The 14,313-nt window shown below is 34.6% G+C and overlaps 1 protein-coding gene across 21 annotated transcripts in view; it reads left to right on the top strand.

Annotated features, from left to right (window-relative positions):
• The window catches only part of Kansl1l (KAT8 regulatory NSL complex subunit 1-like), a 105,866-nt gene that overhangs the window by 89,901 nt on the left and 1,652 nt on the right, over window positions 1-14,313 (top strand). For 8 of the 21 annotated variants that reach the window (XM_039084617.2, XM_063268148.1, XM_063268142.1 and 5 more), the window contains 7 exons: window positions 319-426; window positions 7,172-7,300; window positions 9,119-9,240; window positions 9,392-9,534; window positions 10,747-10,801; window positions 11,996-12,108; window positions 13,387-13,555. In XM_039084617.2, the coding sequence (XP_038940545.1) occupies window positions 319-426; window positions 7,172-7,300; window positions 9,119-9,240; window positions 9,392-9,534; window positions 10,747-10,801; window positions 11,996-12,108; window positions 13,387-13,555 (839 nt within the window). Of the gene's footprint in view, window positions 1-318; window positions 427-7,171; window positions 7,301-9,118; window positions 9,241-9,391; window positions 9,535-10,746; window positions 10,802-11,995; window positions 12,109-13,386; window positions 13,556-13,752; window positions 14,037-14,313 lie in introns of those variants that run through there. The other 13 variants (XM_039084625.2, XM_346058.10, XM_063268151.1 and 10 more) reach the window with 10 other exon arrangements.

Below are 14,313 nucleotides of genomic sequence, written 5' to 3'. Positions count from 1 at the left end.
GAAAAATCTTGTGATTTCTGTCATTTTTCTCAGAAGACTGTCACATTTATACTGATTACTCTTCTTACATACTAAAGGAAGATCTTAGAATTGTTCATATGCTAGTTTCTTGTTTACTAACTATATCTAATTAGTAACATTCTAAACACGTTTACTAACCTTCTTGGAAAAGTACTGTGATGCTTCTACTTCTCAAAGTCTTTATTGTGTAAACTTTTCCCCCCTAAGCTTACATGCTTTTTATTAAAAGAAAATTAGTAGTATTAGACTATGGAAAGTGGTATTTACCAATAATAATTTTTACCTTTGTTTTTTCAGAAATTCCCCTTCACCTTCATTTTGAGACCTTATTCAAGAAGACTGACATAAAAGGAGAGCTTGCTGAAAATAAATTTGTAGGTGACTGTATCATATCACCACCACCTGGTATGTCCCATTCACAAACTGTGCATTTGTACATATTTTTACATTGTCTACATTTTTTTTGCATTCTAAGTAAATAAAATTTAACAAAAGAATAAATGCAAATCCTAATTTTTAATACTTTTCCATAAGTCACACATATACACAGAGAAGTATGTTTGATTGCCTACTCTTTGAGGCTCTTGGTCCCCGGACATGAGTCAGGGAAGGAGAGGATAGAATTTGAAAAAGAGTAGGAGGAAGGAAATGAATAACGATGAATGAATGAAAGTTATAAAGAATTGATACATAGAAAACAGTCTTCTTATATGGTAAAATTAAGGATCCCAATGCTTTTTATTAGTTCGGATATTCAGTGCAATGTAAGTTAGAGTTATGTAGTAGACTTGGTGATCTTAATATACTGCACAGCTCATCAAGAGCACTGAAGAGGGGAAAACAAACATAATTGAAATATGTAGTTCAACCACAGAGACATGTCAAAAACCACACAGTAGCATAGATTTTATCTTCCTTATATGAGGAAGAATATAATCATGAAATGATCAAGAAATCTGAGAACTATTCTAATATATATTTTTTTCTGAGTAAAAAATTTTGCACACTTATTTCATAACATAAATCACAATAAATTGTAGTTGGCTTTAATAATTTTAGATAAAAAATAAAAATGTATATAATAAAACCTCAAGGAAATTATATTAAACTGTTTATGACTGCTCTGAAAAGGAATGAAGACATTGTCTATGCTTAGAAGCAATGTGAAATCATATATCAGCATATTCTGACTGTCTGCAAAGCTGTATATTTAGTATCAAAAGAAAGCAAACAAATTATTTCCAGGTAAAACATATCTACCTACAAAACTCTAGAAGAAAATAAAAAGATGTTAAGTGGGTTTTATTATAAAATCCAGTCATTTTAGGGCTGCGGAGGAAGACTGTGGGTTGCTCAGTGTTCGAAGGCCCTGAATTATTCAGTTAAGACCACTGGAAGGCAAAGGGAGAAAACCACCAAAAAATCCTCACCAGCTTTTATAAATTGCAGTAGTAATTACACAGAATATGTGAAGGAACAAAGTCTTCATTCAATGGCAATGTCTCTAGAAGAAGGGTTTACATTAAGAAAACTTGAAATAATTTGTAGTTTTGCAGAGATAAGAAAGATGTTTCCATATGGAGGGAAATAAACTATTCTGGTTAGAAGACACTTCCTGACTTAAATGTCTGCCTCCTGTGTTTCACTGTATACAAAGAATTTTAATTAGAATTACAAAAGGGTTTTGTAGTTTTTCTTTTGATTTTTGGGACAGGGTTTCTCTGTTTGCACTGGCTGTCCTGGAATGAACTCAAGAGGTCTGCCTTCCTCTGCCTTCCCAGTACTACGATGGAAGGCATGTACGGCACTTGGCAAGAAAGTATTTGAAGTTACACTTATTAAGAACTGTTTCTCTACAATCCCAGTACTCAGGAGGCAGACAGAAGGATTGCTAGAATTAGGGAAGCCTGGTCTACAATATTTATTTACTCTAGGCCATAGTGGGACAGGGTGAGACAGGTCTGCTGTCCTCACTCACCTCTTGGTCATCTTGTCAGCCTCTTAAATTCTGGGGTTCTTGGTGTGTGCTACCAGGCCTGGCTGAAATATTCTCTTTAAACAAAATCATTCTGAAGTTTATATCAGAGAAAATGTTGAAAAACAACAAATATAATTTTTAAAAGACCAAAAGGTGTCATGTACCAGAATGCCTTATAGCTGTAATCATTAGAGTATGATGGCACTGAATGAAAGGAATTCAATTCACATAAACAAAAGGCCCAAGGCCCACAGACACAGACAGACAAAAAGTGCAGAAAGGAGGTTCAGTCTATACATATAAATGACAAGGGGCTGGAGATGGCTTAGCAGTTAAGAGCATGTGTTCTTGCAGAGGACCTGAGTTCAGTTCCCAACACCCACATGGTAGATTACAACCATTTGTAAGTCCAGTTCCAGAGGAACCTTATGCCCTCTCTGTCCTCCATATGTACCAGGCATGTAGACGGCATACATACATGCAGACAAAACAATCATACATATAAATCTTAAGACCAATGACAGGAAAAACGAATGCTTGACATGTAGTCTTATATGTCAACAGTATCCAAAGGCACTTGAAATTATATTAGGTCCTTTAAACAAAAGGCAGGTATTATTCTTGATTACAAATCACACAGTGTACAGCTAGAGAGCAGAATGAGTGGCCAAAGGCTGTGCACTGAGTAACAACAGCCTTTTATTTCTACTCTATATAATTCAATACTAACCAACTAAGATTAGTTCTCATCTAGCAAATTAAAGCAAATTTGAGGTGACTCCTAATATAGAATCAGAAAAACTAGATATAGCCGGTGATAATTATATAAAAATGAAAATATAACATTTACAGTTTGTGACTGTCAAACTATTGATAAGTTGAAATATTTTAAATTTTTATTACTACAATAAAAACAATACTCTTGAACATTTAAAATAGCACCAAGTATTGACACAGGCAAAACTCATGAGAGATCATTATTAAAGAGCCTCTGTGTTTTAAAGTTAATAAAAAAAATTCAAAATGCCTAGAGCAAGGAGCAATTCCCTATGCTTAAGGTGAGAGAAGTAGTATTATAAAATATAGATTATATTCAGGCACTTCTATATGACATACTTCTACTCATTGAGATTAATTCTGAGAATAAATTCTTTTTTAAAATCCAGAAAGATGGTATTGTGAAGACTGTAATAGTAGTTGCTTTTGATAGTAACAACTGATGTGCAGCAGCTACAGAATACCTAAATGGTCAGAGAAATGTTACATCACACTGAACAATAATGAAGAAGATATGAGAGAACAATACTTATACATGTCCTAGTGTAAATTATGATTTCATGTTTGACATGCATAATTATAAAATGTACATATTTTTGAGTGAAAGGGAATATGCACAAATGAACACACACATTCGAGAAGGCAATTTTGTTTCTAATGGTGGTGATGCAGTATAAAATGTTAGGCAATAATTGATATTGAACCTAGCAATAATGTAGTGATATGCCATATGTCACCTTTAAACGTATGAGTTGGAATACCTGAGTTTCATGTTGCTATTCTACTAGGCAAACCACTGCAATATTCTTTTGTGTGTTATCTATCTCTTTTCCCCTATTCTTATTCCCTACCACTCTCAACTCAAATGAGCATTAGAAATTTTCCTATGCCTAAAAGAAAAGTAGAGTTCCATATAGGGAAGATCTTTGTGCTAAGATACTATTGAATGCTGAAAATCATAAAGCACCAGAAATTACACACACACACACACACACACACACACACACGCACAGACACTGCAAAGACAAGAATAACTCTTACAGAATTAGAAACACATAACAATCTATAATACGTGCTAAGGCAGAAAGGTTAAGGGAGATGAGAAATAGAGAATTCCAGAAAGATAAAGATATTGATGGCCATTCTGGAATTTACACAAAGATGAAGGTTCCAGACCAGTGTTCTTAAAACTCAACATGCAAGTACATTACTTGAGGAATATTGTTAGAATGCAGACTAACAATATTTAATGCAGATTCAAGAAGTTTGGTATGGGACCCAAGACTGTATTTCAGGGTCCATATCTCAGGTGATTCAGATACTGGCACAATCATCTAGTAGGTTGTCATATACCTGTTGACATATGCTACTTAAGACTTTAAGTAACTGAAATAAACACATACTGTGGTGACATAAGACAATGTGGTGCTTCCAAGTCTCTACAAATAGCATAGTATTCCTCTGAGTAAATGTGTGAGATAAGCAGACAGGTCTTTGGCTTACTAAAGCACTTTTCCCTGTCCTATTACACAGTCACGTTGACTACAGACGAGGAAGTGGGCAAAGTCAAAGTGTGAAGTTAAGTAAATACATGATTAGTCCAACCAAGAGCAGATGGCAGCAAAGCCAATAGAAAGGTCTGTTTTTTATCCAACTGTTACAGGGTATGAGTAAGGGAGAAGACCTAAGGAATGTATCACATGATTAAAGCTCATTAGATTACATGAATAACTGGTGAATCGATTTATACATTACCCAGTAATATTTCCTGATTCTTGACAACTGAGTGGATATGTAAAGACCTTACTATCATGCAGAAGAGGCTCTGAGTACATGAGTAAAGGGCATATGGAAACTTTTTGTATTGTTTCAGGATTTTTGTGAATTAAGAGTATGTCAGAGTTGTCTAACTTTATGTGTTTACAGTGAATAGGTGCAAGGAGTAAGAGAAGTGTGACCTAAGTAAAACATAACCTATAAGAGAAGCATGACCTCGAGCAATCCAAAACCAAGTGCTCAGGCTCCTTCATGCAGCTTGTTTTGAGATCTCTTTATGTCTACACTAACTCCAACACTATAACCTATTTAGACTGAAAGCCTAGTTAGTATTTCCCTTCAATCATTATAGTCAATGATATTTAGATTCCAAACTGTTACCTTTATCCTTTCAAGTCATGTTAGGGGAGTAATGGAAGACCCTTCAGCTCCAACAAGAGAGACTGGCCCTGCTGTTTTCACCAAGCTGTTCCCAACCTTTATACAGGCTATTCTGTCAGCTTTCCCCTCACTATGACCTAAAAGGTAATGAAGATAATTAAAGGGCGAGTTAGATGGGACTCACTCAAAATACCCACCTGCCAGTAAAGGTATACCACTGACATAAACTTCCTCTCCACTGTCATGCTGTCTAGGTACATGAAGATGATTCTTGACATTTTCTTCTGACATCTTTCTTTCCTTTTGTTGGATGGAATGAAATTTTAATGTCTTTAGAATTTTGATAGTTTTCCTGGTCATTATTTTCTTATTTCCAGTTTCACTAATCCTTATTCCTTTACTATTCTTTTAAATTCCTTTCTTGTAACTTTTAGGGTATATTTATCTGTCTGTACTACCATGACTTACAACAGATTTTTTTTTTTCTTTTTAAATCTGCTGTTTGGCATTCAAGTGAATTCTTTGAAATCTGAAGAATTAATGTAAGCAATTCAGGGAAAATTCAGAGTTGTTTCTTCAAATGTTCTTCTTTATTTACTCTGTTCTTTCATACTTCATTTTCTTTTCTTCATTCTGTTCTTTCAACTGGACAAGCTTTTCCAGCCCAAATTTTGATTCTCTAGCTATGGTTATTTCACTACATGGCTCAATTCATTAAGTTAAAATTTGAACGATTATATTTTACATTTCTGAGATTTCTCTGGAGAGGCTTCCAGGTCATGTTTCTTTCTCGTTTTTTAAGAGACCAATTATTAATCTATAGGTAGGGAACACACCAGAAACTATTTCTTAAGGTGGCTTGTTCAGGTCTAGTTCGTTATTTATGGTGTCAGGACTGAAGATTCAAGAGTTTGTATACTCACATTTGAAGTTGGTATTTATGGCCAGGACTGTTCTACTATTTACAGTTAGTGAGCAAAGCAGATCTGGATTCAACTCTGTTTTCAGGTTGAAGTTGGAAAAACAGAATATTTTAAGTGGGCCATAAGATGGGGACCTTACCTTAACTATCATTTCTCTGTGGAAAGCTAGATCTTGTTACCCGAGTGACAGAGGACCTCTGAAGCTGGCCTAGCTGAGTGAGCTCTGCCTTGCCTTTCACAATGCACCAGCTGTTCCCCATCAGCTTTGTGTGGCCACTTTTCTTTTCCTGTAGGTCTAAGAAAACACACTTTAGATCACATTTGCGTGGCAATCCTTTTCCCTTGCACTTCTGCTAAAGTCCACAGGACGGTTGGCAGATTCTTCATCAACTCTGATTCATATTCTGCTTTTGCTGACAAACATGTGCACCTATGCATAAGCCTATGTACAAAGGATCCGACTACTATGTGTAGGATGATCGACCATTTGTGACTGGATTCATGACAAATGTTAGCTGTGACTTCTCTTTTGCCCTTAGTGTACACTGACATTTGAGTCTTATACTTTTTCTATTCCATTCAACATTTGCAAACCTTTATCCTGTTTCCCAAAGGAGCCAATATACTCACTAGACCAATACTTGATTGAGCTAGAGGTTCAGACGCACAGCACTCATGATAACAAAGCTAACATTTATGGCACATTTTCCAGGAGAAACACCTATTTCAGTAATTAATATATTGAATCCTCATATTCTCAAGAGAGTTGCTATTATAAATATATTGAAGAAACTGAAGCAGAGATATTGATTTAAAATTATTTAAAATTCAGGTTTTTAAAGTTAATTAACAGTGGTACTCATCATAGTTGGATGAAATAAAGTTCTTGCTTTCAGAGTCCGTATCTCATGACCATGTTGAAGCTCACTGGGTACTGAAGTGTTCACAGATTTAAGGATAACTTCAGTATTTAAACTGGCATTCATCCAAGATTCACAGAACTGAATGAACCAATGCTCACTGATTTTGAAGACATTGAAAACATAAAACCTTCTTTTTATCCACTTACAAATAAGTAAACATAAAAATGGAAATTGGACATTTCATGAGAATACTTTTGGGGAATGCTACTATTTCATTTATTATTTCTTTAAGAGCCACCCCTCTTGCTAATTGAGTTTTTATTTCACTCCATGTAATTTTGCACAAATAAATTAAGAATTTCAACATTTTAAATAGAAACATTAGCATGTTTACTGTCTCTGTTAAAGGACAAAAACTTCACACAGCCTCTTTTTTTCCCCATTTGTTTTAGTACAAGGTACTTCTCTGAATCAATGGAGAAATGGATATTCACCTGTATGTAAGCCTCAAATAAGGTCACAATCATCTGCCCAACTATTACAGGGAAGGAAAAAAAGACATTTAAGTGAAACAGCATTAGGTAGGTTAAATTGAAGATGTGACCATTAGTTTAAATATTGAAAATAAAGAAAAAATATTCTTCAAAGAACCCTTGTCTTGTTGAATTTATAATCCAGACTAGTTACTACCTACCTAAAACACCTGTGTCCCCATGAGTATATTCATGGGCTTAATTTGGAATTTTTAAGCGCTGGGTATCTGTCCACTTTATGACAACTAATTATTTCTTACCTAGTTTTTGGTTACTTGCCTTCTGTGAATTGTCACCTGTACTGAATTGAGTCTTCAAGGTTAGAGTAAGCTCAGACTAAGATAGTATAAGGCTCTCTAATAGGAACTTATGAATATTACTAAATGTCTTAGATTTTGAGAAAGTGTTCAGGATTCAACCAACAAACTTCAGTTCTCCTTAGGAGTCTCTCCATTTACATTTACAAGATGAACAAGATCTAACACTTGAAAATCAGAGCTGTTCTAATAATATTAAGTTGATTTGTTGTAGGGACTTTGGAGATGACAGTTACTATAGTTATTAAAAACAGCAAAATATATTTTGAAGAGAAAGTAATCTGTGTACATTTGGTTCCTGCTCACTGTTCTATTGAGTATAATATCGTACTCATTAGTCAAGTCTTTCCCAGGTGAAATATTTCAGTAACACGAACAAACTTAATAAATTAGAAAATAATTGCATTCAAAATGTACCAATTTGTAATTTTATACAATGAATCAACATTTATCTTTGTATCCTAGAGTATCTAGTTTCACTTATCAAAATGGACCTATAATCAGTATGATCTGATCAAACACATGAGGCACAAAAGGAACAAGCTCTCAAATTCATCTAGAGATTTTGTTTGTCACTTAAGAGCAGACAAGCAAGGATCACATGGGGAAAATGATTATCTTTTAGTAACAGACTGTGAAATATAGATTAGCTAAATAAAAATGCATGATATAATCAAATTTAATAGATAGGGGATCACTAAAAGAAAATGAATAAAATAAGAGTAGGCAGCCCCCTAACAAGACATTGCCCTGATAAAGAATTCTTCTAGGACAAAAGAAAACTGGAAGGCAATTACTAATTTCTATATGTAGATTTTGATGTGAAGAAAATACCACAAAGAATATTTTTTACAACTGAAGAAATGTAAATATGGAGGTGGTCCTATTATATCTTGTATTATGAAGAAAATATTTTTTGACAATTCATAGTGGAGTAGTACAGATGAGAGCACTCAATGAGTGAACTACAACTATACTGAGAAGTAGGAACAAAAGCAGAACTTGACAGAAACATACATACCAATAAGAGCAATAGGAATAGAGAGAAATGAATTTCATTAATGAAAGTTATAAGATGCTATATCAAATAAATACTAAAACCCCAGAATCTTTTGAAGTTACTACTAAAATTGATTAAATAAAATTCATAAAAATAACTCAGATAATCAACCTGAGCAAATCTCACACAAAATAAGACAGTCAAAAATAAGGAAAAAAGACAAGAAGAAACTTAAGGTCAATCTTGACACTCTAATCCATAGGATGTCTAAACACAAGGATAAGGAAAAGACAGAAGAAAAGACTGCTCAAGGAACAATCATATAAAACACGTTAGGCAGAAAACATTGAGGCCCTAAAATATAGAAATATTTAGTAGAAGAATATAGCTAAGATGCTTGTTTTATTTTCTTTTGTTTTCTGATTATGTCTTTAAAAGTAAGCAAATAAAAACAAATAAGGTTCAATCACCTCTCCCTTATTTGGGAAAATAATTCTAATACACATGGTTATTTTTAACATGTGACATTCTGAAGGGTTCTTTCCACAGCAGGAGAAAGGACTAGATTTGAAGAATTTGCTTTCCAACGTTCAGAACCAGGATCTCACTGCAATTTTACTGCTGTCTCTAATCCCAATGTTACATCAAGAACCCAGAATTCATCCTCACAAGTAAGTTGCTTTTAAATTGTGTACAGTAAATTCTAAAGTAGCTTTATAGAATTCTAAAGAAAACAAGCTGGTAAAAAGCCTATAGGATTACTTTGCTAATCCATGCCAGACGTATTATCACCACAATAACTAAAGCGTTATTGTAAATTAGTACAATTCTGTGTTGCAGAATACTGCAAGAAGGAGGTTAAGAAGTGAGAGCTCTTACGATATAGATAACATTGTGATTCCCATGTCATTAGTAGCACCAGCCAAATTAGAGAAACTCCAGTATAAAGAAATACTTACTCCACGGTACGTATACTTACATGTTTCCTTTCTTCTTCCTTTAGTAAAGTTAAATTCAGAGTCAAGTTATAACTAAGAGCAAATAACCCCCCTTCCCTATTTGCACAAAAGGAAAATGGTTAAAGTAGACTTTATGTTAAACCAACTGATGTTAGCATTTAAAGCAGGTTTTATCTATGGTGTAGAGATAAAGTTGATTTCATTTATTGTGTATATTTACTAGCATGGACTTTAGCAGTGTAAAAACTACAACATACAGTCCTTACCTTTTATGATAGAGATATAATTGGTTGCAAAGAATTAAAAGAAAACAACTATATTTGCGTATGTTAAAACAGTAATGTTTATGAACAAAATTAATTTCTGATTTCTTTATAATTCAGTAATAAAAACAATCCATGAGGGTAAAAGTGGCTACACGGGCACAAGTATGGAAGGCCTAGCCAGGCATGGAGGTTTGGAATAGTATATACAAGAAAGCTGAGCTAGAGAAGATACGTATCCATTTACAATGAAGGCAGCCATGTTTTATAACAACAACAAAAGCAGTCTCTTACAGACATAAATATGGCACTAGGGAATAGAAAAAGTTGGAGATGAACACAGAGCCGGGTACCAGCTATAGACATTGCCATCGATCTATCTCCATTTATTTCTGTAGTCCATTTCCTACTTCACAGTTAGTCTGAGGAATAAGCCTGGTACTCTATTGGGTACTAGAGTTACATATATACAGAACTGGCATTTTCCACAGTGAGGACTATTGTTGTAGTGATAGTGTTCCAAAGCAATCTTTTCAACCTACACAGGAAAGTTCTGTGAGCTAGTTGTTAAGCAGCTAGTAACTAATTCCAAGGGGGCATGACACACACTTCCTTACCAAAGAAAACTGGAAAACACTATCAATCAGGTTACATTTCTCCTCCTTTTGGTAAAGCCAGTTTATGAGATTACCGCTGAGTTCATTCAAAGCCAGCACATAATTAGAAAATGCAGCTATACTCAAGGGACTAGTCACTGGAAGGTATAAGGATTAATCTTCTATTTCCTTTTTATAAAAATATTTTTTCTCTTTAAAATGACAAACTATTAAAATGCAACCATTTGAATTATGGAAGTCTCGAGGAAATGCAAGCCTAGTGCATTTAGCTGTGTATAGGAAATAAAATGGATGTATTTGGATGACAGCTGTTTGAAGTTCTTTTGTATTTTCAACAGCTGGAGGATGGTTGTTCTTCAGCCCCTTGATGAACATAACTTAAACAAAGAAGAGGTAAGCTGCCTCATGTGTAATGGGATAACTGCACCTTCTATATTATAAAGCTTTAATCATTTAACATTTAAACATTTAAAAAATGAATCATGATTTTTTAAAGAATTTTTTTAAAAAGGATAGTAATTTTTTTAAATAAAGTTTCTTTGTAAATTGACTACAGAAGTAATATAGCTTAGTGTATCTCCTAAACCAACCCATACGAGGGGCAATGTACAAATATAGTGCTAATGCCAAGAGTCAATGTACAATTATAGTGCTAATGCCAAGAGTCAAGGGTAGACCTAGCAATAATTAGATAGTAATGCTTCTGTAGTAAAATATATATAGCTAATGAGACAAAACGTCAAGAATGAATGTTGTCACAGCATTTCAGATCAGGCTGTGAACTGCATGAAAAGCTGCTTTTTCAGATTCTTAGATACTGAAATTATTGGTAAAGGATTCTGAACTTGTATAGATTACATTACATTAAGAATAATGGCAGGAATCAAAACCCACTGCATAAAACTCAAAACTTCAAAGAACTAATGAAAAAGAACAGTTAGAGGGAAAATACTATATAACAACTGATTCTATCTTTAGATGAAAATTAGAAGTAGATAGAAAGCACATATAGTTTCTATTAATTAACAGTGCTCCTATGCCCAATGGTCTTGTTTTTCAGCTACCATATAATCTTACTGTTCATGAACACTGCTTTTTGTTGAACTCTTGCTAAGTCAGAATGATCACTGCCAGGAAAAAGAAATTCCCAGTTAAAACCCCAGATAAATCAGTAACTGAATACTGACTTACCTTAATCAGTTTTACTTTTTTTTTTTTTACATTAACATGTTCTCAGAACACTGTGTACTTCATAAAAGATAATCCATAATTACTCAATGGAATAAATAAAGTGTAACACTGCTTTCTTATAGATTGGGCAAGATAGCACATGCCTACAATCTCTGTGTTCCAGAGGTTATGGTAGGAAGAGTGCATATTCAAAGATAGCTTGAGCTGCACAGCAAGCTCCTGTCCCTAAACAACAACAGCCCAAGCAAAACGATTCTATACACTGTGGCAAATGGAGGGCACTGTGAACCATCTATGATCTAGGTACATATTAAACACAGGCCAAGAACAGGCTGCTTAAACAGCATCATGCTCACAGAGACTATTTGAACCTCTTCTGTTTCCAAATCTTACCAGATAGAAGATCTTTCTGATGAAGTCTTCTCCCTAAGACACAGAAAATACGAAGAGAGAGAGCAAGCTAGGTGGTCACTCTGGGAGCAAAGCAAATGGCACAGAAGAAATAACAGGCAAGTATTTTAAGTTTAAAACATGAAAACCATAATATTTGAAGAATGAACAGAAGCTAGCCACAAAGCTTGAGAAAGACCACTAAGAAGGAAAACAGAAGATACAGTGCCAGCTATTGTGTAAAGTGGCATCTGAATATGCAAATGTACACTAAAAATATCTGGGAAATTATATACGAGCTTCATGCTCCTAGCCACAGTATCATTATTTATATTACTTACCTAGCAAGTACAGGAACCTTTTCTCTAAGTATGCCATTGTATATAGGAATGATGGTACATGCCAGCAGTCAGGAGGCTGAGGCAGGCAGGGGCTTCCCAGTGTAAGGGCAGTATAGATGGCAGAGATTGCACAGTGGGGACGGACCAGATTGCACAGTGAGGACGGACCTCTTCTCCAAAGCCTCAAAGCCAGCTGTCTCCATGTCCTTTACATGGTGACCAGCACTAGCGTGGGAGCTTATGTAATTCATTTTAGCAAACACTCAAAAATAATACTATGCAAAGTCTTTGAGAAATTTTATTTTAGTATAAAAGGCAAAGAGTTCATGAAACTTTTAAAAATATAAATATTGGATATAGGTGTATGCCCAGAGTTCCACACTCAGGAGTCTGAGACAGGAGGACAATGAGTTAGAGCATTTGCTGTAGAACCAAATCCTGTTTTAAAAACCAGAAACCAGCCCATAGGTAGACTTTCAGGGAGAATATAACAGTAATTATCTATTGGGGAATACCTTTAGTGTTTTTGCAGTTACATTTCATTACTTTTAATATATTAAAATATATAAATATTTTTAAATATATTAATATATATTAAATTTATCCATAATTAAAAAAGCAAGTTCATGCAAAATGTAGTTGTCTCTTAACTTACATTTTTCGATTAGCTAAATAACATTAAAGTCCTGTAAATGTTTGTTGAAAACGTTCTCCTAATATGAGACTCCAGAATTGCTGTTCTTTTACCCATCCTAGAAACACAACTTCCCAGAAATACAGAGGAAGAATGTGACGAGGATTTCATATATGATATAAAAATAATTACAGGATAACTTGAGAGTTCAGAACTGTAAAGGTCAGGTGCATGGCCTTTGTCTTTTAAAAATGAAGTAACAAAGGTGAGAGTGCTTAGCGACAATGGAGCACTGCCCACACCTTGGACAAAAACTTTCCTAAAGTCAACACTGGGAAGTCACCAGATGACCTGGGTAGAAATGTTGAGAAAAAGGCTGTACTGACCTAGTGATGCCCTGCATTCATTTATTTCCCGGCTAGAGCCTACAGTAAAAATGTGGAAGGGCAAGACTTGGTTCTGAAGGAACACTCACGTGAACTTGGCAGTGTTCAGCAGGGTGCTGCAGAAAGTCCTTTTGAGCTCCCAGCAGAAAGCCACAGTCTGTGTACTCAGGACTCCCTTTCTTTAAATGATGGTCAAGAAGTCAAGGTAAGCCTGCGTTATATGACTGCATTTTCTTTTAATTGCCTTTTAACTTTATTTCACTTATGTTAGAAATTATTTATTGTAAAGTGCATCATTACAGACCAAATTCAGTGAGATGTTCAGTCTAGTATGTCCAGGAAACCCTCTAGTTCCATTATATTAACAATTTCTTTTTATTTTTTTTTTTTTATTTTTTGGAGACATAGCATATCAGTAACAACTTTCATCTATCTACGTACTTACCTGTTAGGGAATGGGGATTCCATCAAACTTGCTTTAAAGAGCAAATCTTTCCATTGGAGACTCACACACAGTGCACAGTAAGCACCGTTTTTGTTTTTCTGCTTCTAATGGGTTTGTTTCCACACAAATCCAGTCCTACTTTAGAAGAGTATATCCTAGCACTACACAAAGTTCGTGCATCTTTCCCCATTTGCAGGTATTGAAAAATAGCTAGATCAAAAATAGAGGGGAACTATAGAAATTAAAATCCAGGAAGAAAAAAAATCAATGTGTATCTGTAATAACAGTGAGGTAGAAATGAAGTACAGCAAATATAAGAAACCCCTATAGGGGCTGTGCTCAGGTATTCTTACACTGAACAGAGACGAGTGTTCTCTTTCCTAGCAAAGGCAAAATCAAGAACTAATTCTTAAAGTCAGGAAATTCTCAGTATATTCATTTGGACATGAGAGGAAAACAAAAACCTGAACTTATATACTAGAAAAATAATTATATAAAAACTGACATTAGAGATTAAT

Source organism: Rattus norvegicus, chromosome 9, assembly GCF_036323735.1.
Source record: "Rattus norvegicus strain BN/NHsdMcwi chromosome 9, GRCr8, whole genome shotgun sequence".
Classification (NCBI taxonomy): Eukaryota; Metazoa; Chordata; class Mammalia; order Rodentia; family Muridae; genus Rattus; species Rattus norvegicus.
This window is presented reverse-complemented; position numbering and strand designations above follow the sequence as displayed.